This window comes from Oncorhynchus nerka, linkage group LG1 (assembly GCF_034236695.1).
Source record: "Oncorhynchus nerka isolate Pitt River linkage group LG1, Oner_Uvic_2.0, whole genome shotgun sequence".
Classification (NCBI taxonomy): domain Eukaryota; kingdom Metazoa; phylum Chordata; class Actinopteri; order Salmoniformes; family Salmonidae; genus Oncorhynchus; species Oncorhynchus nerka.
The window spans coordinates 21,779,699-21,805,594 of NC_088396.1; the positions used below are offsets into that span (position 1 = coordinate 21,779,699).

A 25,896-nucleotide genomic window follows, 5' to 3' on the forward strand; every position below is an offset into this window, starting at 1 on the left:
TGTTTTTATGTGCTTTTTACTGAGGAGTGGTTTCCGTCTGGCCACTTTACCATAAAAGTGTGGAGTGCTGCAGAGATGGTTGTCCTTCTGGAAGGTTCTCCCATCTCCACAGAGGAACTCTGGAGCTTTGTCAGAGTGACCATCAGGTTCTTGGTCAACTCCCTGACCAAGGCCTTTCTCCCTCAACTGCTCAGTTTGGCCAGGCAGCCAGCTCTAGGAAGAGTCTTGGTGGTTACAAACTTCTTCCATTTAAGAATGATGGTTGTCACTGTGTTCTTGGGGACCTTCAATGCTGCAGGAATTTTTGGTACCCTTCCCCAGATCTGTGCCTCGACACAATCATGTCTCGGAGCTCTACGGACAGTCACTTCCACCTCATGGCTTGGTTTTTGCTCTGACATGCATTATCAACTGTGGCACCTGGGCAGGTATGTGCTGTTCCAAATCATGTCCAATCAATTTAATTTACAACAGGTGGACTCCAATCAAGTTGTAGAAACATGATAAATGGAAACAGGATGCACCTGAGCTCAATTTTGAGTCTCATAGGAAAGGGTCTGAATACAGTATGTAAATCATGTAAATAATTTTTATTGAGAATACATTTGCTAAAATGTCTATAAACCTGTTTTCACTTTGTCATTATGGGGTATTGTGTGTAGATTAATGAGGGAAAAAAATATGTTTATCCATTTTATAATAAGGCTGTAACATAACAAAATGTGGAAAAAGTCAAGGGGTCTGAATACTTTCTGAATGCACTGTACAGGTCAATAGTTGCAAAGCTAAACTAGCCCTATCATCCTTATTATTAGGCCTAATAAAATATATAGGCTATTTGTAAAGTAAAAAAGTATAGACTAAAGCCTACAATGCAGGGGTTATTGAACAGAACTGGGTTCAATCAGAGAACTTAGCCTAAAACAAAATCAGAATTGGCTATAGGCTTTAACAAAATAATAATGGGTGTAGGCAAACTCATACTGTAGGCCTAATGTATCCTATTATTTCATGAATAAGCCATTGTTGTCTATTTTACTGACATGCTTCATAATATATATATACATAACGTATAAAAACAACCTTAACAATAACAAGAAGGAATAGCAAATGTTAAGAGAAAATGAAATAAATTGTTACAATTATTTAAGAAATTAGGAATTAGCCTATCACAATTTCAGGCTACCAGAAATGTGTGAAATTCAAATTATGATGAAACTCCAAAGCTATATATATATTCAATTCAATTCAAGGGCTTTATATATATATATATATATATTTATATATAGAGAGAGTATTGGTGGTTATATATATATATATACATAGGCTATAGGTTCATCTCTCAGTTCTCTTTTACACCAATTGCTATTCTATTCTGTTCAGTTTTGTTCTGTGATTTTCTGTTTTAGTATGTTCTAGAATGTTCGGTTCTGATATTCTGTTCTAGGTCTTTCCATAAGTGTAGCCTAAATAAGCACTTTTAAGCCGACATGTTTCCTAACAGCGTGTGAACTGACTAAAATAAGTAGGCCTAATCTAACCGACTAACTTGTCGGTTTTAATTTAATGCAGAAGACAGAGTGAAGTGCGTGCTTTTTACCACGGGTTCAATTGAGTTGCTAAGCAACTACCTTGGTATGGCAAATCATCCGTGAAATGTAAGTCTTCCAAAGCTGGATGGTGCGTTTTGTCCCACGCCATGAAAGAAGTTTGAAAGTCTCAAAACTAGGCCTAAGCAAAATCGAACAGCCTAATAAAGTGGGAAAAAACGAATGTATCATTAGTTCTAAGAAAGAAGGCACACAAAAACTAAAATGTAGACTTTATTTAAATTGCACTAAAAGCGCATAACCTGTAATATAGAAATAAGCCTATACAAACATAATTTCACTAGGCTGTTGATTACGATTTAAATGTGTTATCAGACCAAAACACTTCAAGAGTTTACACGAAAAGTTGTTCTTATTTCAGAAATTGCCTATTGAGCTTTCCTATTCATGTATAGCATATAGTGCATTCATTCGATCCAGTTTTTTAGGTCGGTGAGTTGGACGGCAAGTATTTTTTCTCGCTTTGAAAAGGTCAGAAGGTCAAGAGTGAGCACCCTGCCTGCAGTTTCCTCTCAGTCTATTGGCCTATATTATAGATCAATTAATTATATTTTCATTGAATAACGATTGTAAATCATAAACGCTCACATCGCAGGTATCGATTAGGCCTATGCCAAATATTCTGCGTATCAGATATTCAGAATTGGCCTATACTTCTTTCTGTAAGCTGACAATGACATTGAAAACACAATGGTAGGCTATCCGCTATGACAAATGTATTGTTCTCAATAATCCTTCATAAAATAACCACTAAAAATAAATTACTGTCAAAGTCATCACATAGAACTATACAAGGTTACAATAACAAACGACACCGGCGTCAGCTTTTGGGAATGTGTGTTCCTTTGAAAATATCATCATTGAATAAAACGGTAAAGTCACGAATGACAAAAATAACACAGGCCTAATGCAAAGTTTTGAGGGGAAAGACATTATTGCTCAATATAGCACATTAATTATAACAGAAAGTCAACATGGTGAAGACAATTCCAATTGTTAAAAAATATTGTCATTATAACTTTTTGTGAAAACAGAACAAAAAAAACATAGAAAAGGACTGCTTGGGAATGTCATGTGAAAACCACAAGCCTCTTCAACAACTGCAGAGGGGAACATTTACAATAGCATTAAGTGCTGCAAAGGGGACAAAAAAGTGTGTTTCATTTATTTTGTTCTAAAATATGAAATATTACACAATGTGAAATATTACACACAAAACAAAGAAGGGCATTCATGTAGAGGCTAAAGTTTATCATTGTTTTTTAAAATGTGGGGCCAAAGAACTGCCACAACCATTTTGGTGAAAGCATGGCATGTTACAAAGCAAATGAAAGGTAAATATGCTGTACACACACACATTTTATTAGAATATATTTCAGGCTGATTAAGATCATTTCCTAAATCCTAATGCGCCAAACATTTACATGAAGAAACATTACTTGAAGAGTTGACCCTCTCATTGCGCGGGCCATTCGATCATGTGTAATGTCGCATATGTTTTATGTTAGGCTACTCCTTTCCTAAAGACCACACCGTCGGTCTGTTGGTTGGTCAGGTTGGAGTAATGTGGATAGAAAAGATTTGTGTCTTGTTTCATTGTTTATCATGTAAAAGGTATTATTCCCACTTGGTATTGCTAATATTTTCTCGGACTAGACAGTCTTATTGCAGCCTAAAGAAATATTATTGTCCTGTGTTTTGTTATTTTCTCACGTTTCGCTGAACATTCGCTTGCAGTCCATTGAGGGTGACGGTGTGTCTGAACTCATGTTGCCGATCTGAGAGTACTCGTCCTCCGGGCTGTGTGGCAGCCCCGGCGGCGTCATCCTCTTCTCCTTCTGCCTGCGGTTGCAGAACCAGACCCGGACCACCTCCTTCTCCAGCTGCAGACTGTCCGCCAGAGAGGTGATCTCCTGGCCAGCGGGTTTGGGGCTTTTGAGGAAGTGGCTCTCCAAAGCTCCTTTGACGCTCACCTCGATGGACGTGCGCTTTTTCCTCTTCCTGCCCTGCGCCGCGATCTTATCGATGCTGGTGGGGCTACCGGTGGTCGAGTCGGCCTCTTCCAGCCATTTGTTGAGCAGCGGTTTCAGCTTGCACATGTTCTTGAAGCTCAGCTGCAGCGCCTCAAACCTGCATATCGTGGTCTGTGAGAAGACGTTACCATACAGGGTGCCTAGTGCCAAGCCCACGTCCGCTTGCGTAAAGCCCAGTTTGATCCGGCGCTGTTTGAACTGCTTGGCGAAGTTCTCCAGGTCGTCCGAGGTCGGCGTGTCCTCGTCGGACTGCGGGTCGTGGCTAACCCCGGCGTGGTGCTGCTGGTGATGTGAATGCTGGTGGTGGTGATGGTGATGATGATGACTGCCGTGGTCGAGATCAGGGGAGTCCCCCCTCACCATCCCCGGGTGCATTAGGTTCCCCGGTGAGTTGAGCATTCCGTTTACCGTGAATCCCCCGGGCTGGGAGTAGATCAGCGACTGTTGCTGCTGCTGCCCTTCGGAAATGGAGGCTATATGCGCGGCTGAGGTGCCACCCCAGGCTCCTGGGTGTTGTGCCTGGTGGGAGCCCAGATGCAGAGACCTGTGGTGTAGAGCGGAGCCTGAGTGCATGTCCTCCCTGCCGGAGTTTCTCTTCACATCCTGCGGCTGCGGGCTACCCGTCATCCCAACGGGGCTGGAGGACCAGGGAGAGCCGGCCTCGGCAGCTGCCACTGCGGCTGCAGCCGCAGCGGCGTGTGGCAAGGATGTCATCCACTGGTGGGCATGGCTTAACATGTGTCCCCCGTTGCTCGTTGCCATAGCGCCCTGCATAAAGTCACTCTGCATCATCTTCACGGAGGGGTCCCCTCTGTATCCACCAGACACCGAGGTGACTGCGGTGCTGCCCCGCTGCATGCCACCGACCCCCCGGTCTGAGTGCACGATGGAGCCGGTGGATAGGATCCTATTGCTGGCCAGGTATGGACTGGAGGTGGCTGTTGCCATACCCCAAACCATAAAGCCTGTGAGTTATCGCCCTCTTCCCTCGTTGGATCAGCTTCTCTTCTCAAACAGAATGCTCTTATCCAATAATAAATCAAAACTATGAGAAAACGTGGTGAATGTTGCGTTATACTATATACCATCAAATGGAGATAAAAATAATTAAAAAGTAGTCCAAACAAAAATATTCACAAAAATGCAAATGAAAGTTAATGTTTTGTTTATCAATTAATGGAATGAAATAGCATTTACGTTCCACCAGTAAAGATTCGGAGATTGGTGCATAAAGAATATTTACGCATTCAATTTAGAGATTTTTTTTGTGAATATATTAATAAAAAAAATGAAAAGTTTTTTGCGTCCTGTAAAGTTCTACTAGACGTATAGATTTAGTAATCTCCCACAAACTGACGCTCTCTTCTAGGATCCCTGCCGAAGTAGTCTTGTTGGAGAAGGACCATTCATTGTCACTTTGTTAACACTCCTGTGGCTCCTCTGCTGCTTTTCTGAAGTATTTGAAGCTGCACAATTCCGAATGATACAACGGTCTACGTAAATGCTTGTATCTATTTTCTTCCTTCACTCTTTCTCTCCTTCCATCTGACACTTGTATCCGTTCCTCCCTGGAAGCGCGTGGACACGCGAGTGTTTACCCTGTGCCAAGCGTGCGCACGCCGTTCCCATCTTCCCCCAATTACCAGCGGAAGTCGAGAGCAGGACTCCCGCTGATTGGACGATACCCAGAGAGAGGGATTGGCACATCTCGAGAGCTCGGTGCGCTGCCTCGGGTGCTCGAGGTAAAGGTTCCCTTCTCTGAGAAAAGCAACATATGTATTGATGAGATGATCATAACAATAACAGACTGATATTGATCATATTGGCATTGTAATTGGTAGGCTATTATATGGCTCCTCAGTGGCGCAGCGGTCTAAAGGCACTGCATCTCAGTCTGTATCACAACCGGCCGTGATTGGGAGTCCCATAGGGCGGTGCACAATTGGCCCAGCGTCATCCTGGTTAGGTTTTGGCCGGGTATGCCGTCATTATTAATAATGTTTTTTTCTTAACTGACATGCCTAGTTAAATTTTTTATTTAAAAAAAAGAATATAAGTAGCCACAAAACCAATAATAGGCATAATAGGCCTAATGATAATAATACTTTACAATTTATCATAACACAATTATCGTTGTCGTAATCAAAAACAATCATAGACTATAAGACCCCAATATCTATAATCTCACTTTCTTATAATCAAATAGCCTAACATGCGTCCACTAAATGGTTAACGTGGAATTGATGGTTTGATGAAGGAGGTTTCCAGGCGGAAACAAGCAATCTCGCTGAACCCCGGAGAGAGAGAGAGCACCCCCACGAAAACAATGCCAAATTGAGCAGTCCATTGGGGATTGAAGGGACACACTGACTCTCGCCTTTCTAACGCCAGTCAGGGATGTCAGGCCCGAACAACGCAACATATCTGTGTTTTTCCTCCTCTGTTAAATAGCGTAGCGGCGGGGGCCTGTGCCAATGATACTCAGGTCGGCTCTGGATAGACACTCAGGGGTTCTGTACGCCACTTGCATCGTAATGCTCTCTCCTTTTCACACTGAAGCAAGACCCACTGGGCGTGAACCGGGTGCACTACATTTCTACATGAGGCAAGCCAGTTAGTTTTTTTTCTATCTTCGGGAGAAGTGTTATTTTAATAGAATGTTTCCAGAGTGTGTGCGAGTGATGGTAAGCTAAATAATTCGCTTTTTCCTAATATTCCTAGCCACAAGATTTTCCCAGTCTTACAAACTAGAACTCTTAACACACGGAGCATTCTTTCAATTGAAAGAAGAGACATTGCATGGAGACACAACCAGGTGCAGCCTCACTCATGTTTTCTTTCCTGGAAGATTTCTCCTGGATTTGATTCAAATAAGTTTTGGGGGAAAATAAAGCAAAAAGTAAACATTTGTGTGTACATGGGCTCGAAGGATACTCTGCATGCCAATGGGAGCTTTGCGTGAAAGTTCGAGTTGTGCGCTCAAGGCCTTAGAGTCCCAGTGCAGTCAAAAACGAAATTTCCCTGTGTTTAAAAATATATATATTTCCACACTATGGGATAATAATGTAATATTCTGAAAATTCTGATAATGCTATTTTAGTGTAGGAGCTGAAATGTCAGCCTGTTTTGGTGGGATCGAGTTTTGGCATGTCTGGTGACATCACCAGGCAGTAAATTAAGTTAATAGACCAATAACAAAGAGCATTCCAAACCTCTCTGTCAATAACAGCTAGTTTTCAGTTTCCCCCTTCCTACTCAGACCACTCTCAAGACAGTCCTAGCAAAATTCTTACTTGAGAAATTGCTCATTTTTAAGAAGATTGCTATTTTTTTTTAAACATTTTAATTTAAGTTATTGTCAAATTGTATTCCAAGATCAAATGTCGGAATTATAGTGTACGCAAAACGGACTCCAATGCACAATATGACCGACCGCGGTACCCCTTTTTCCTACTCAGATCACCATGGAAACCGGGTAGGAGTGTTAAGTATGTCTCTCTGAGTCCCTATCAATTGGGTGAGCTGCCCTCATTCAGTTTTAACCCGGGAGAGACACAGCAGCATCATAGGGCCCCACAGGCGACACAAGGATTCAATGCATGGATGAAAACTAAAATATAAAAGTCATCTATTTTACGAACCCTGGACTGAGTCTAGCTTATAGCCTAGACCTAGGCTGGTATGTTGTAGGCTATTCGGTATTTCGTTACGAATCAAATGGCATAGCACGTATGCTTTTTATATTATTATTAGAATAATATATTTTTTAAACAAGTTAACGAACATAATCTGGAATAAATGTAAATGAAAATGTAGAGTGGTAGGCTATTTCAACCCGTAAAACAATATCACAATAATACAATAATAGTATGTGTGTGTTTACAGGTGATATAGGCATACGTCAATGTGTGTAGTACAGTGTCCTCCTGGATCAAGACAATTTCAGAATGTTGACATTTTATATTTCTCCCTCCCCTGAAAACGTTTATCATTGCTACTTATGCCCGTCATCACCAAGACGAAGGCCTGAATCATCCAAGCGAAATGCAACCAGAAAGTGCGGTTGTCATTACATTTTTTAAACTTAATTACCGACGACCAGACACATTTTATTGCACTTATGGAACGCATAATGTACTGCTCTCACCTCGTTTACATGCGCTTTTGCTTATCTGAGTTAATGCGTTAATAAGCCGCCCTCATAAACACAGGGATAATTTATTTGATGCTGTAATTTCCACGTGTCCTAATGTACGTATGCAACATGTCTAACGGCAACTGACAAAACAGAATAATATTGGTTCAATGACCTTTGTTAAATTATATAAACCTCTAAATCACCAGTACTTGACTACCACAGTTAGATATCTGGGTCTTCCCTTTCAGGATTACACAATGCACCATAGTAGCACAATGCAAACTCCACCTCACACTCTATAACTTCCTGCAACCCTCTCATCACACATATTTAGGACCAGGAGTTTTTCCTGACCAAAATACCTATAGTCTTTAATAGGGCCCAACGTTTTCACAGATCAGCTGGTGTGGTCAGGAGAAACTGGCACTATACATCATGTGTTTCTCTGGGATCAGTAATGTTTATCATGTGTTGTGTTGGCATGGTGTGGAGCAGGCCAGTGTCGACTGTTTGATATTCATGGAGGAAGCTGGGTGGAGACCTTCTTGTGATGCACATATTTTAGCCCTTTCTTCTCTCATTTGCTCTCTCTGGCTCTTCATGTCTCTCTTTGGCTCTCCCTCCCGCTCTCCCTCTCTTCTCTCATTAGTTTTTCTCTCTCTGTCTATCTGCTCCCCATCTGTACCCAGGGCTGCAGAGAAGAGGTGCACTATACACTCCAGTTCTTGAGGGCAGCAGGAATTTCCCAGGTCCCATGCTCCATCTAACCTTCTCTTTGACTCACTCTCTCTTTCCAGGTTCTGTCTTCCAGGGTTTGTCTTCATTTCCCTCTTTCACTGTCTGCACCCCTCCCTCCCCCTCCTGCCCTCTCTCCGTTCCTCTCCCTCTGTTTCTGTCTCCAATATGCACAGCGGTTGGGCTACTCTAGCTGCAGGCTATTTTCTTTGGTAGACTTTAGCAATATGCAAATGAAGCAGTTCCCTTAACAAAAAAACACATCAATTTCACATGTGATCACGTGAAATAAATGTCACGACATGGGGATGCAAAATTTCAACATGTGATACCATGAAACAGCACGTGACAACATTTGAATGTTTTTCACATGTAAAACTGCTTATACGATTTTCACATGCAAATGTTTTCCATCTGATGCAATTCCACATATGAGAGTTTGATATTCCCATGTGAAAGTTTTTCACATGTGAAAGTGCAAATTCAATCAAAAATAGTGTAAACATCTTTAATCAATGTGAATACATTTGACATGATCACCTATTGACTTTTCAATATGACCCCACCTGGGATTTGACCTTACAATATCTGGATTCAGGAAACACTGACCTTTCTGCTGTACCAAAAAGTGTAGCATTCTCAGAATTTCCCTACAGGTTCATAACCTATAATACATAGGTATTTAGCAAAACAGTGCCATCTGGCTTATTTATGAATTAATCTGACTATTCTCTCATCATTGATTTAATTGATTTATTTTAACAATTTGAGGGTTTTCTGTATAGTTGTCTAATGTTGGTGGGGCATATTATTTGATTTAAATGTTACTGCTGAATCACTATAATAAATATAATAATTTTTATAAAGTGTACCTTTAACAACTCTGAGATCTACTTTAAAGTCCAAAGTGTAGGAATACAGATGAAACCAGTTATTGACACAGACATGGTGGCATAGCTGGAAGATAGGAACAATGTGAACCAAAAGGTTGTGAGTACAAATTCCAGGTGAAGACATGTTGAATAATAATTACTCTATAAAAAAACATACACAATGTAATCGTGTGTGTCAAATATGTCAATTGAAAACAACACTACTTTGTGATTTTCTGGGAGATCCAAACAGCTTGTTTCTGTTTGCCATGCATCACCTGTGAAAACTGGTGAAATATCATCACATGTGAAGTGTTCCCAAACCACATGATTTCACATGTGAAATAAAATTGTACATGTGAAATCCATTTTTTCCCCCTTAATGGTTGAGAACTGCAGAGGAGAAGAAAAGAGGAGCACTCTGCATCGGTGTAACTGGACTTTTCAGCTCTGAGAGACACATGGTTTGCCTTTCTCTGTACATCTCTCTATCAAAGGAGTGGTACAGGACTTACCGACAGGAGAGAGAGAGAGAGAGAAAAAGGAAGGAAGAGACAGATAATTTAGTTGTCATTCATCCTCCATAGTTATAATGGCTCATTTGGTTATTCCCTCCCTCTGCTGCTCTCTCCTGTATCTAAAAGAGATGGCGTCAAGACCAGATGGAACCCCTGGAGGCCCAGAACCAAGACCCCAAGTTGTTGATTCATCATGGAGAGCTTGACTGGTTCATTGGTTCATATATGACAATGTGTTGACATCTCTTCCAGTATCAATTAATGGTACACACTTCCCTTGTTTCACTCCCTCCTCGACCCTCAGATTGACCACAGTTGAACCTCTCTCCCTCTCCCTATAGGGGGTTACTATTGCTTCTCTCTGCCCCATCATTCACACATACACAGCATCTGAGACTGATACAGGAGATTACTGTATCCATGCTCATCATGCGCACTCTCTCTTTCGCTCCTCATTCTCCAAGTCGCTCTCTGAGAGCTGTCTTCTCTCTTTCTCCCACACATGCAACTTCTTTCATTTGTCTTTCAGTTCCAGGAGTAGAGACTCAGGCTCACCTTACTGCTCTCTCGCTATCTCTCTCTCTCCACACCTTTTCTCACTACACACACATACACCCACTTTCATCTTATTTTTGCTCCATTGTAATTCCTTAGAGGCTGCAGGATTCCTATCCCCATTCAGGGATGGCCCCTACTCTTTGTCCCCTTGTAAAGCTCAGACATGCCGGTAGGATTGTCAAATTTTTGCCTGCTGACAGTACTCAGCACCTCTGAACAGTGTCGGCAGTCTATCTCTTTTGTGTTCACACAGCAAATACCTTGGAAGTCGTCAGCCACTCAGCCTTGTTAAAATACTCCAAACCAGAAGGTGTCAGTAGCGTTGTTTGGCAATGCATATCCGTGAGTATTACTTATTGTCTAGATTCCTTGCTATCTGTGCTAATGTTCCTATTTTGTAGAAAGCCCTTGTTGATACTAGCCAGATGTCTACAGCTAGATACTACCTAGCAAGATGACGAAGAAACAATTTAATTCACTCTCCATAATCCCATACGGCAGTGCCAGCCCATAGCCAAATGTTTAGCTACCTGGCTAATGTTAGCATATTTACTAGCTAGCAAAATATAGCTAGCTAAGGACACTGCCTACATTGACTCCATCTTGTGGGGGTTTGTGCTCTCTGCTTTGCTCAAAGTCAAGTTGTTGGCCACTGACGAGCATTGTGATTCTACAAGTAGAATCGGTAGGTTTGTCGGCACACAGCAGGTACCGCTTTTGTTCTAGCAAGAGAAGGAAGGGCCTCCTACTGTGATAATAAACTGTAGGCAGCCTATCGGCAGTGAGATTCTCGGTGTGTTTCATGCTTTAGAGAGTGTGTGTTGAAAGAGGAAAATAAAAGACTTTCCCACTGAGCTCTTCTGCCCTTCCCAGCTGCCCTTCATGGTGTAATGTTAATTAGCTCATTCATATTCACAGTTTTAGTGCACATAGACAGTGATGTCATAGTGATGTCACTAAGCAGTCAAAAGACGCGTTCCTATGCTTAAACGTTACTGATGCCTGTCAGATCTTACAATACCTTCATAAGTATTTGAAGTATCAGCTAACCACATCATAGAGTATGATATAGCAATTTGTCAGTCGATGACATAGTCGATGACGTGGCACACAACCATTGGTTGTTGCATCACCTCGCCTTAGCTGTGGAACACGTCCAAAGTCATAGAGTCAATAAAGGTGTGTGTCAATCAGAGATGTATGAACACTGTAATTCAGTCTCTCTCTCTCTCTCTCTCTCTCTCTCTCTCTCTCTCTCTCTCTCTCTCTCTCAAAATAGTTTGACAACACTTTGAGGAATGAGGAAGAGGAGGAGGAAGACAAGGTGAAAGAACTAGATTGATACGTTTCGCTCTGTTTTTAAATAGATAGAAATCTATCACTCTTCCTCCTTCTCCTCCTTCTCTTGTTCTGATTGGGAGTGTGTCCGACCTTCATCTCATCCCTGAGCCAGAGACAACCCTCGCAGTAGGAGACGCCTTCTACCCACAATCCCCTGCTGCGTGTTTCTACCACAGACAGAGGGAGTCACAGAGAGAAAGGGAGAGAGAGCGAGAGAGAGGGAGTGAGAGATGGTGGAAGAGGATGAAAGGGAGAGAGAGAAAGAGAGAAAGAAAGAGTAAGAGAGAGCAAGAGAGAGAGGAAAAAGGGAAGCTCTACAGTGATTATAACACCAGTGCGTAGTCAGTGCCCGTATCCAAATAGAAGAGAAAACAGAGCATGTTCATTAAAATGTACTAGAACTCCCAACAGACATCCGGAGAAGGAGTGGAAGTGAAGCCATAGTCTAGCTTGGTTGTTTGGGCTGTGTCAATATCATTGATGTATATAGGCTACCTCTTCTATCTTGTCAACAGTTCATCTAGAAAATACCTGTACAGCTTCAAGTGGGTCCTCAAAGAAGAACATTTGGGAAGCCCTTGGAATACAGCATTTTGATGTGAAGTAATGAGGGAAGGTGGGAACAAGGGAATGAGGGAGGACAGGAGAAGAGGCAAGAGGGAAACGTATTTATAGCTCTGATTGGAACACAGTCAATTGCCACCCACCGCTGTGGCCCAAATGATCAGGCCAAATGGACAGATGCACTGGTTAAACGTTGTTGTGGGGTAGTCCATTATGTGTGGATGGGGGTGGCTAATGTGTGAAAATGACATTCATTAATTTCACCACATGATTTTCACAAGGGTAAGGGGAGCTTTGAGGTATGACGAGAGAAAGACACCATTCACTGTATAGTGTATGCGTGTCACACCTGATGGCAGATTATGTAAGGAATAATCAATGAGGAGCTATGCGTCCTCTGGAAAATAATGAATGACATCAAATCAAAAATCACATTTTATATGTCACATGCACCGAATACAACAGACCTTACTGGGAAATGCTTACTTACAAGCCCTTAACAAAAAATGCAGCTCAAGAAATTGAGTTAAGAAGATATTTACTAAATAAACTAAAGTAAAAAATCAAATAAAAAGTAACACTATAAAATAACAATAACGAGGCTATATGCAGTGGGTACCGGTACCTAGTCAATGTGCGGGGTACAGGTTAGTCGAGGTAAATTGTACATGTAGGTAGGGGTAAAGTGACTATGCATAGATAATAAACAGCGAGTAGCAGCAGTGTAAAAACAAAGGGGGATGGGGTGTCAATGTAAATAGTCTGGGTGGCCATTTGATTAATTGTTCAGCAGTCTTATGGCTTGGGGGTAGAATCTGTTAAGGAGCCTTTTGGACCTAGACTTGGCGCTCCTATACCACTTGCCGTGCGGTAACAGGAGAACAGTAGATGACTTGGGTGACTGGAGTCTTTGGAAAATAAATTTGGGCCGTCCTCTGATACCGCCTAGTATATACAGTGCTTTCTGAAAGTATTCAGACCCCTTGACTTTTTCCACATTTGTTATGTTACAGCCTTATTTAAAAATGTATTAAATAAAAAAAATCCTCAACAATCTACACACAATACTCCATACTGACAAAGCGAAAACAGGTTTTTAGACATTTTTGCAAATGTATTACAAATAAAAACATAAATACCTTATTCACATAAGTATTTAGACGCTTTGCTATGAAACTCGAAATTGAGCTCAGGTGCATCCTGTTTCCATTGATCATCCTCGAGATGATTCTACAACTTGATTGGAGTACACCTGTGGTACATTTAATTGATTGGACATGATTTGGAAAGGCACACACCTGTCTATATAAGGTCCCACAGTTGACAGTGCATATTAGCGCAAAAACCAAGCCATGAGGTGGAAGGAATTGTCCGTAAAGCTCAGAGACAGGATTGTGTCGAGGCACAGATTAGGGGAAGGGTACCAAAACATTTCTGCAGCATTGAAGGTCCCAAAGAACACAGTGGCCTCTATTACTCATACATTGAAAATGTTTGGACCCAACCAATACTCTTCTTAGAGCTGGCCACCCAGCCAAACTGAGCAGTTACCAGACCAGGAGGCGATGCAGCCGGTCAGGATGCCCTCGAGGGTGCAGCTGTATAACTTTTTGAGGATCTGGGGACCCATGCCAAATCTTTTCAGTCTCCTGAATGGGAAAATGTGTTGTCGTGCCCTCTTCATGACTGTCTTGGTGTGTTTGGACCATGATAGTTTGTTGGTGATGTGGACACCAAGGAACTTGAAACACTCGACCCGCTCCACTACAGCCCCCTCAATGTGAATGGGGGCGTGTTCGGCCCTCCTTTTCCTGTAGTCCACGATCAGCTCCTTTGTCTTGCTCACGTTAAGGGAGATGTTGTTGTCCTGGCACCACACTGCCTGTTCTCTGACCTCCTCCCTATAGGCTGTCTCATCATTGTCGGTGATCAGGCCTACCACTGTTGTGTCATCAGCAAACTTAATGATGGTGTTGTAGTCGTGCTTGGCCACGCAGTCGTGGGTGAACAGGGAGTACAGGAGGGGACTGAGCACGCACCCCTGAGGGGCCCCCGTGTTGAGGATCAGCTTGGCAGATGTGTTGCTGCCTACCCTTACCACCTGGGGGCGGCCCATCAGGAAGTCCAGGATCCAGTTGCAGACAGAGGTGTTTAGTCCCAGTGTCTTTCGCTTAGTGATGAGCTTTGCAGGCACTATGGTGTTGAATGCTGAGCTGTACTCAATGAACAGCATTCTCACATAGGTTTTCCTTTTGTCCAGGTGGGAAAGGGCAGTGTGGAGTGCGATTGAGATTGTGTCATCTGTGAATCAGTTGGGGCGGTATGTGAATTGGAGTGGGTCCTCCGTTAAAGATGTGTTCCCCGCAGTGGCGGTCAGTGCCGTTTAAGATCAGGGAGTGCATTCTTTTTCATGAGCATGGCCTTATTGCTATTACAGCATATTGGATGACTTCATTCATATTCCATTCACCCAGTTCAATGCAACAGCGATTGATTTAGGCTACTACATGATACTCACATTTTTCCTATACCCAGGCTAGGTTGTAGCAACCTCATGATATGTATGACAGTTTACAACGTAGGTCCACACAGGTCGAGAGACATATTTGAAGTGACAGACAGTGACACATGGACAGATAGTGACATTCAATACCGCTTTGCACATTCTTGCCTGCATCAAGCTGATATAGAATGTAATCATTAGTCCAACAGTTGCAAACAAAAGTTTCTATTGAACAAATTCAAGTATGTTTATCCCCGTTTTGTTCCATTTGTTTCCGTTTAAGAAACCTTTTTCAACAGAATCGAAATGAATACACACCTGCTCATGCGTAAACATACAGCCACACTGTCTTCCTTCTCACATTTATGCGATCTCCTCCTCTCACCTCTTCCCTTTGCTTGTGGACTTCAATGCACAATACATCAGCTGTATGTGACCAGGCAAAAAAAACTTTCCAAGCCAACCCGCTACACACAACCTACATCTTTGTCACCATATTAGCTAAAGTAACATCATAGTCAGCATAGCTAATAGAATTAATGCGCTAGAAAACCGGCTACAATCAGGCAGTAATGTTACAGTGTACAGTCAGTAAGCAGTTACACCGGCGGGCCCCAGTGGCAGTAAATTAATAAAACCAAAAGCTTACCTTGACTTGGAAGAGTTCCAGTGTTGTGTTCGATAGTCATAGCCAGCTAGCTAATATAGCATCCATCTGTTTAACAGGGTGTTTCAGTAGGCTAAACTAGCTAGCTAAGTAAGTGAAACTGAAAGTGAAAAATATATATATTTCTCTCTTGCTTCATCTTCATTTTGTATGAAATGAATTTGTTCAAAACGGTTCAACTATTGTCTTTCTCTTTGAGTCAACTACTCACCACATGTTATGCACAGCAGTGCTAGCTAGCTGTAGGTGATGCTTTCAGTACTAGATTCATTCTATGATCCTTTGATTGGGTGCACAACATGTCAGTTCATGCTACAAGAGCTCTGAAAGCTTGGAGGACATCCTCCGGAAGTTGTCATAATTACTGTGTAAGTCTTAGGGGGTGAGAACCATGAGCCTCCTAGGCTTTGTATTGAAGTCAATGTACTCAGAGGCCCAGAAGCTAGCTGTCCTCCGGCTACACCATGGTGCTACCCTACAGAGTGCTGTTGAGGCTACTGTAGACCTTCTTTGCAAAATAGTCTGTTTTAATATATTTTTAGTGACGTGATTATATTTAGTATAGTTTTATCTAAAAAGGATAACTTTTTAAATTTTTTATTTTTAGTAAATTCACTGAGAAGGATGGTCCTCCCCTTCCTCCTCTCAGGAGCCTCCACTGGTTACACGAAGTGCTAGCAGGGTGGAACTAACCTTCCACAGAGTTGCATTATTTTCCAGAGAATGCAGAGTCCCAAGTTGGTTATCCCTTTTATACCATGGCTATAATTTAATACATTTACTGCTAGAAATGTGTTCATTTGCAGGTAGAAATGTGTTCAACATCCACTGAGGTAGTTTGCAAATTTACTAGATAGCGACAGTAGTTGCCTTGGTAACCAAACAAACAGATTTACTAGTTTACTAGTTTAGCTAACCAAACCATCAGTCCTTGCTTGCTCTTATGAAAATCGAATTCAACAATGCCAGTAATGTTTTTAATTTGACTTTTGCTTTCAAAGGCAGCTCAAACATAGAACATGTAAGAATGAACTATAACCATTGAATTCTACAATGCAAATATACATTTACATTACATTTAAGTCATTTAGCAGACGCTCTTATCCAGAGCGACTTACAAATTGGTGCGTTCACCTTAAGACATCCAGTGGAACAGCCACTTTACAATAGTGCATCTAAATCTTTTAAGGGGGGTGAGAAGGATTACTTTATCCTATCCTAGGTATTCCTGAAAGAGGTGGGGTTTCAGGTGTCTCCGGAAGGTGGTGATTGACTCCGCTGTCCTGGCGTCGTGAGGGAGTTTGTTCCACCATTGGGGGCCAGAGCAGCGAACAGTTTTGACTGGGCTGCGCGGGAACTGTACTTCCTCAGTGGTAGGGAGGCGAGCAGGCCAGAGGTGGATGAACGCAGTGCCCTTGTTTGGGTGTAGGGCCTGATCAGAGCCTGGAGGTACTGAGGTGCCGTTCCCCTCACAGCTCCGTAGGCAAGCACCATGGTCTTGTAGCGGATGCGAGCTTCAACTGGAAGCCAGTGGAGAGAGCGGAGGAGCGGGGTGACGTGAGAGAACTTGGGAAGGTTGAACACCAACATGGGCTGCGGCGTTCTGGATGAGTTGTAGGGGTTTAATGGCACAGGCAGGGAGCCCAGCCAACAGCGAGTTGCAGTAATCCAGACGGGAGATGACAAGTGCCTGGATTAGGACCTGCGCTGCTTCCTGTGTGAGGCAGGGTCGTACTCTGCGGATGTTGTAGAGCATGAACCTACAAGAACGGGCCACCGCCTTGATGTTAGTTGAGAACGACAGGGTGTTGTCCAGGATCACGCCAAGGTTCTTAGCGCTCTGGGAGGAGGACACAATGGAGTTGTCAACCGTGATGGCGAGATCATGGAACGGGCAGTCCTTCCCCGGGAGGAAGAGCAGCTCCGTCTTGCCGAGGTTCAGCTTGAGGTGGTGATCCGTCATCCACACTGATATGTCTGCCAGACATGCAGAGATGCGATTCGCCACCTGGTCATCAGAAGGGGGAAAGGAGAAGATTAATTGTGTGTCGTCTGCATAGCAATGATAGGAGAGACCATGTGAGGTTATGACAGAGCCAAGTGACTTGGTGTATAGCGAGAATAGGAGAGGGCCTAGAACAGAGCCCTGGGGGACGCCAGTGGTGAGAGCGCGTGGTGAGGAGACAGATTCTCGCCACGCCACCTGGTAGGAGCGACCTGTCAGGTAGGACGCAATCCAAGCGTGGGCCGCGCCGGAGATGCCCAACTCGGAGAGGGTGGAGAGGAGGATCTGATGGTTCACAGTATCGAAGGCAGCCGATAGGTCTAGAAGGATGAGAGCAGAGGAGAGAGAGTTAGCTTTAGCAGTGCGGAGGGCCTCCGTGATACAGAGAAGAGCAGTCTCAGTTGAATGACTAGTCTTGAAACCTGACTGATTTGGATCAAGAAGGTCATTCTGAGAGAGATAGCGGGAGAGCTGGCCAAGGACGGCACGTTCGAGAGTTTTGGAGAGAAAAGAAAGAAGGGATACTGGTCTGTAGTTGTTGACATCGGAGGGATCGAGTGTAGGTTTTTTTCAGAAGGGGTGCAACTCTCGCTCTCTTGAAGACAGAAGGGACGTAGCCAGTGGTCAGGGATGAGTTGATGAGCGAGGTGAGGTAAGGGAGAAGGTCTTCGGAAATGGTCTGGAGAAGAGAGGAGGGAATAGGGTCAAGCGGGCAGGTTGTTGGGCGGCCGGCCGTCACAAGACGCGAGATTTCATCTGGAGAGAGAGGGGAGAAAGAGGTCAGAGCACAGGGTAGGGCAGTGTGAGCAGAACCAGCGGTGTCGTTTGACTTAGCAAACGAGGATCGGATGTCGTCGACCTTCTTTTCAAAATGGTTGACGAAGTCATCTGCAGAGAGGGAGGAGGGGGGGAGGAGGATTCAGGAGGGAGGAGAAGGTGGCAAAGAGCTTCCTAGGGTTAGAGGCAGATGCTTGGAATTTAGAGTGGTAGAAAGTGGCTTTAGCAGCAGAGACAGAAGAGGAAAATGTAGAGAGGAGGGAGTGAAAGGATGCCAGGTCCGCAGGGAGGCGAGTTTTCCTCCATTTCCGCTCGGCTGCCCGGAGCCCTGTTCTGTGAGCTCGCAATGATTCGTCGAGCCACGGAGCAGGAGGGGAGGACCGAGCCGGCCTGGAGGATAGAGGACATAGAGAATCAAGGGATGCAGAAAGGGAGGAGAGGAGGGTTGAGGAGGCAGAATCAGGAGATAGGTTGGAGAAGGTTTGAGCAGAGGGAAGAGATGATAGGATGGAAGAGAAGAGAGTAGCGGGGGAGAGAGAACGAAGATTGGGACGGCGCGATACCATCCGAGTAGGGGCAGTGTGGGAAGTGTTGGATGAGAGCAAGAGGGAAAAGGATACAAGGTAGTGGTCGGAGACTTGGAGGGGAGTTGCAGTGAATATACTATGTGTTATAGGGAAATAATCTTGATCTAGAATGCCCTTCAAGCATAAAAGGACAAAAAGAACAACTAAACTGGACTGAGACATGAGGTAAACAGTTAGACTCATATTCAGGCAGTGTAGAGGAAATTGGAAGAAAACTAGACTTCTGGTTTATATTAAAAGATGAAGGTCTTGTGCAGTGCTGAATATGGAGAAGAAATGCAACAGACACAAATAAATGGGAAAAGAGAGTGATTTGTTTCCTTCTACCCTCTAAGTCTGATTTTTTTCTCCCCCCTCCTCTAAGTCTGATTTTTTTTACCCCCCCCCCCTCCCCCTCAATTAAATTCAAATTGAAAGGCTTTATTGGCATGGGAAACATATGTTTACATTGCCAAAGCAAGTGAAATAGATAATAAACAAAAGTGAAATAAACTATTTTTTAAAAGTACACTCTCTCTCTATATATATATATATATATATATACACACATACAGTAACAGTATAACGTTTGGACACACTTTTATTTCATTTTACTATCTTCTACATTATAGAATAATAGTGAAGACATCAAAACTATAAAATAACACATGGAATCATGTAGTATCCAAAAAGTGTTGAACAAATATATTTTACATTTGAGATTCTTCAAAGTAGCCTCCTTTTGCCTTGATGACAGCTTGCACAATCTTGGCATTCTCTCAACCAGCATTATGAGGTAGTCACCTGGAATGCTTTTCAATTAACAGGTGTGCCTTGTTAAAAGTTCATTTGAACATTTCTTTCCTTAATGCGTTTGAGCCAATCTGTTGTGTTGTAACAAGGTAGGTGTGGTATACAGAAGATAGCCCCATTTGGTAAAATACCAAGAACAGCTCAAATAAGCAAAGAGAAACGACAAGAACATGAAGGTCAATCAATCCGGAAAAATTCATGAACTTTGAAAGTGCAGTCGCAAAAACCATCAAGCGCTATGATGAAACTGTCTCGCCACAGAAAAGGAAGACCAATAGTTACGTCTGCTGCAGTGGATACATTCATTAGAGTTACCAGCCTCAGAAATTGCAGCCCAAATAAATGCTTCACAAAGTTCAAGTAACAGACACATCTCACCATCAGCTGTTCAGAGGAGACTACGTGAATCAGGCCTTCATGGTCGAATTTCTGCAAAGAAACCACTACGAAGGATACCAATAATAAGAAGAGACTTGCTTGGGCCAAGAAACACGAGAAATGGACATTAGACCGGTGGAAATCTGTCCTTTGGTCTGATGAGTCCAAATGAGATTTTTGGTTCAAACCACTTTGTCTTTGTGAGACTCAGAGTAGGTGAACGGATGATCTCAGCATGTGTGGTTCCCACCGTGAAGCTTGGAGGAGGTGGCGTGATAGTGTGGGGGGACTTTGCTGGTGACACTGTCAGTGATTTATTTAGAATTTAAGGCACACTTAACCAGCATGGCTACCATAGCATTCTGCTGTGATACTGTATGCGTTTAGTGGGACTATCATTTGTTTTCAACAGGACAATGACCCAACACACCTCCAGGCTATGTAAGGGCTATTTGACCAAGAAGGAGAGGGATGGAGTGCTGCATCAGATGACCTGGCCTCCACAATCATTTGACCTCAACCCAATTGAGATGGTTTGGGATGAGTTAGACCGCAGAGTGAAGGAAAAGCAGCCAACAAGTGCTCAGCATATGTGGTAACTCCTTCAAGACGGTTGGAAAAGCATTCCAGGTGAAACTGGTTGAGAGAATGCCAAGAGTGTGCAAAGCTGTCATCAAGGCAAAGGGTGGCTACTTTGAAGAATCTCAAATATAAAATATATTTTGATTTGTTGAACACTTTTTTGCTTACTACATGATTTCATGTGTTATTCATAGTTTTGACGTTTTCACTATGATTCTACAATATAGAAAATGGTTTATTTTTTATAATTTTTTAAACTTTAATGAGTAGGTGTGTCCAAACTTTTGACTAGTACTGTATATACAGTTGAAGTCAGAAGTTTAAATACACCTATGCCAAATAAATATAAACTCAGTTTTTCACAATTCCTGACAATTAAACCTAGTAAAAACTCCCTGTCTTTGGTCAGTTAGGATCACCACTTTATTTTAAGAATCTGAAATGTCAAAATAATAGTAGAGAGAATGATTTATTTAATATTTGACTTCTTTCATCACATTCCCAGTGGGTCAGAAGTTTACATGCACTCAATTAGTATTTGGTAGCATTGCCTTTAAATAGTTTAATTTGGGTCAAATGTTTTGGGTGGCATTCCACAAGCTTCCCACAATAAGTTAGGTGAATTTTGGCCCATTCCTCCTGACAGAGCTGGTGTAACTGAGTCAGGTTTGTAGGCCTCCTTGCTCGCACAACCTTTTTCAGTTCTGCCCACAAATGTTCTATAGGATTGAGGTCAGGGCTTTGTGATGGCCACTCCAATACCTTGACTTTGTTGTCTTTAAGCCATTTTGCCACAACTTTGGAAGTTTGCTTGGGGTCATTGTCCATTTGGAAAACCCATTTGCAACCAAGCTTTAACTTCCTGACTGATGTCTTGAGATGTTGCTTCAATATCTACACACAATTTTCCCTCCCTCATGATGCCATCTATTTTGTGAAGTGCACCAGTCCCTTCTGCAGCAAAGCACCGCCACAACATGATGCCACCCCCATGCTTCACGGTTTGGATGGTGTTCTTCGGCTTGCAAGCATCCCCCTTTTTCCTCCAAACATAACGATGGTCATTATTGCCAAACAGTTCTATTTTTGTTTCATCAGACCAGAGGACATTTCTCCAAAATGTACGATCTTTGTCCTCATGTGCAGTTTCAAACCGTAGTCTGGCTTTTTTATGGCGGTTTTGGAGCAGTGGCTTCTCCCTTGCTGAGCGACCTTTCAGGTTATGTCGATATAGGACTCGTTTTACTGTGGATATAGATACTTTTGTACCTGTTTCCTCCAGCATCTTCACAAGGTCCTTTGCTGTTGTTCTGGGATTGATTTTCACTTTTCGCACCAAAGTACCAAAGCACCAAAGTTCATCTCTAGGAGACAGAATACGTCTCCTTCCTGAGAGGTATAACGGCTGCGTGTTCTCATGGTGTTTATACTTGCGAACTATTGTTTGTACAGATGAACTTGGTACCTTCAGGTGTTTGGAAATTGCTCCCAAGGATGAATTGCTCCCAAGGATGAACCAGAGGTCTTGGCTGATTTCTTCATATTTTCTCATGATGTCAAGCAAAGAGGCACTGAGTTTGAAGGTAGGCCTTGAAATACATCCACAGGTACACCTCCAATTGACTCAAATGATGTCAATTAGCCTATCAGAAGCTTCTAAAGCCATTATATAATTTTGGGGAATTTTCCAGGCTGTTTAAAGGCACTGTCAACTTAGTGTATGTAAACGTCTGACCTACTTGAATTGTGATACAGTGAATTATAAGTGAAATAGTCTGTCTGTTGGAAAAATGACTTGTGTAGTAGATGTCCTAACCGTCTTGCCAAAGCTATAGTTTGTTGACAAGAAATTTGTGGAGTAGTTGAAAAACAAGTTTTAATGACTCCAACCTAAGTGTATGTAAACTTCCGACTTCTACTGTATATACTGTATATATATATAATCTCTTATATCTCTGTCTCTCCTTCCCTCCTTTTCCTTGCCCCAACTCTCACTCTCTCTGCCACAAACACAAATCACTGCCATCCAGCCTCTAGAAAATAAGACTGAAAAACGACCAGGGAAAAATGGGTCAGGAAATACCTCCAGTTCTCCAGGCTATAAGTATGGACAACCGTCCCCCTGTACCCAAGCCCCGAGGCTGGCCAACTCAAACAACCTGGTGTCCCTGAGGACCAAACTGGTCAAACAGACTCTGACCGGGAGATTATAGAGGCCCTCTGTAGTTAAGGAGCTTTCCCTGGTGGGTTCACTAGGATTAGGAACATGTATCAAATGAAGAATAACTGCAACTGCTCATACCAGCAGTATTATTTATTTTTTGACTGTTTCTCCTGATATCCAACTGTTGTTAGAAATACTTATGATATGCTGCAATTCATTACTTGCCCACTGGAGACAAATCATTCAATTTTCACATTTTGACAAATGTTACTTTTGTAATCATAGACTAAAGATCAACATCTCCCCAAATTACCATACAACAAACACTAATAATTAACAACTACAGCTAATGGAAATTCTAGGGTCTCTGGAAAAATCTGGAGATATTTACATTGTGTTGAAACAAACAACACGCTGTTACTACTGTCTTGCTGACTCATAACTCTCAGAACTGTGCTCTTGGGCATGGCAATCCAGTTTATGCCCACAGTAAGCAATTCACAGTATATTTTTTAGGCCTATGTTTATCTGGCTTAATTTGTGACTTTCATTTAGTGAAATATTTCTGTGGGGCCTTTGGATTTCTTAGCATCACAGACAAGATAGCTCGGAAAGGGTGCGGGAGATGAAGACTTAATGGAATCCACTGCAAAACAACCCATCTCTCCCTCCATCCAAAGCACTTTTCCTTTTTCCCTTTCTAACCCTCTCTTTTTTTTGTCATTGCCTCATGGACAGTATCTGCATGTGACAGATGACTGCCAAGATTATCGCATCATTATGATTTTTCCATAAGAGGAGATCATAGAAGGGATAGAGCAGTGACTTGAAGGAGCAGGTACACTGAGATCAACCATTCAGAGGTGCCTCATTCCACCAGAGAATGGGGAGCTCAGTGAGTGAGCCAAGTGCTATTGTCCCCTCCCATTTCAGACACACTGCTCTCCACAACTTCAATGGGACCCCCGCTAAACCAATTAAAGTGATATGTCCCACTCAACCTGAATATCTCTTCCTGCTGGAGCTCTGAGTGGTACCGCCCGCTTTGATACACAGCTGGGCTCCTTCAACTGTAGCGTCACGCACACACACACACACATATATACGCACGCATCACACACACGCACGCCCACATACACACATACGCACACATACACACTGTCCTGGCTGAGTGGGATGACCTGCTTCGACACAGCAGTCACATTCAGAGTGAAGGAGCTGATGGGTGCTATTCAAGCCATTGCTTTGTGCTATTGTTCCACATGGGGTATCCTTTACTTGTGATGCACTCTTCCACTCTTTTACTGCAATCATGCAACAATTCCATTTCATCAGCCTCAGTCACACACGCGCACGCACACGCATGCACGCACACGCACACATAGGGTTGCGAAGAGAGGGTGGATGAGTGTAAACTTTTTAAGTTTACCAGTAAACTACTAGAATTTTGGTATCTTTCAAGGATTTTATGTAATCTATCACAAGGCATCTAGTGGCCCTTGTGGGTACTTCAGATTATCACAGGTGTCTGTAATTATCTCTGGCCCTCTGTGTGGCCTTATCATACTGTAAGTAAAATATATGAAATAATTAAATAACATGATAAAAAAAATGGAATGACAAAGCTACAAAACATGATCCTAAATATAAACCATCAAATTAGTGAATACCATAGGTGTTTAATATGAGGGTTTCAGCAATAAATTGTATAATTAAGGGGCCTCCTGAGTAGCGCAGTGGTCTAAGGCACTGCACCACAGTGCTAGCTGTGCCATTAGAGATCCTGGTTTGAGTCCAGGCTCTGCTGCAGCCGGCCGCAACCAGGAGACCCATGGGTTGGCGCACAATTGGCCCAGCGTTGTCCGAGTTAGGGGAGGGTTTGGCCGGCAGGGATATCTTTGTCCCATTGCACTCTAGCGACTCCTGTGGCGGACCGGGAGCAATGTGCGCTGACACGGTTGCCAGGTGTACGGTGTTTCCTCTGACACATTGGTGCGGCTGACTTCCAGGTTAAGCGGGCATTGTGTCAAGAAGCAGTGCGGCTGGGTTGTCTTTCGGAGGATGCATGGCTCTCGACCTTCGCCTCTCCCGAGTCCATACGGGAGTTGCATCGATGGGACAAGACTGTAACTACCAATTGGGGAGAAAAAGGGGTACAAAGAAAATAAGAAATTATATTATTTTACACACTTTTATTCATATGTATTTGTTGTCAATGCTTCAGTTTCAAACTGGTATCAGATGTGAAAAAGTCAATATTTAGAAGAGTGGCAGAGTTAATTGAAAATAATGCCATTGTTGATTAAATACTTTTTTCATTAATTAGGCTTAATTTCTTGAACCATATGGTCTATCTATTATAAACTAATGAACAATATGGACACAGATATAAAAAATAATAACACTATATATTATTTTTAAAATGTAACATATATTTTCTATTAATTATCAAAATGATTGAAGATTCCAGTGACTTTGGTAAATTACTGGTAGCTTTGCACACAGAGAGAGGAAAGCACTTACTGATTGCGGAGTCATATGCGGTGGCGTTGTGAGTCTGTTGAGACACAGGAAAGGGGAAGAGGTAGGCGTGTGTGCAGACTTTAGAATGGGGCTGATTGGCTAGGGAGAGACAAACAGGCACATTGTTAGATACATTAAATCATATCACATTATAGAACTAATAAAAATAGCAATAGGTTGTGGCACTGGCATTAGCAAATACTGGTAGCTTTGCACACACACACACTGAGATGAGTTTAGATCATAAACTCCAGCAGCAGAAGGCCACATATTTATGACATCACAGCATCATCAGAGCGATACAACATGATCCAAGCAGCATCTTCTAACCTCAGAAAACAATTGCCCTCCAGTCCTGTTTAACCCCTCTGAACCAGGTCTACAGATCCAATAGACCTGATCTTCTCAATGATTGCAAATAAACCTACCCAGCACAGGCAGGCAGACTGGCCTCTGAATACTGCTAACTACACACAGCCAGGCAGGTTGGCCTCCCCATATTGCTAACTACACACAGCCAGGCAGGCTGGCCTCCCCATATTGCTAACT

At 42.8% G+C, this 25,896-nt stretch overlaps 1 protein-coding gene across 1 annotated transcript; it reads right to left on the reverse strand.

Moving 5' to 3' along the window:
- Nucleotides 1–1,810: 1,810 nt before the first annotated feature.
- On the reverse strand, nucleotides 1,811–5,216 carry LOC115118017 (POU domain, class 3, transcription factor 3-A-like). Its single transcript, XM_065017075.1, has one exon. The coding sequence runs from the start codon at nucleotides 4,601–4,603 to the stop codon at nucleotides 3,320–3,322; it is 1,284 nt and encodes a 427-aa protein (XP_064873147.1). The 5' UTR covers nucleotides 4,604–5,216; the 3' UTR covers nucleotides 1,811–3,319.
- Between the last annotated feature and the right edge of the window lie 20,680 nt (nucleotides 5,217–25,896).

Coding starts and splice junctions, on each gene's coding strand:
- LOC115118017 (XM_065017075.1), bottom strand. CDS start 4,603: ATGGTTTGGGGTATGGCAACAGCCACCTCCAGTCCATACCTGGCCAGC.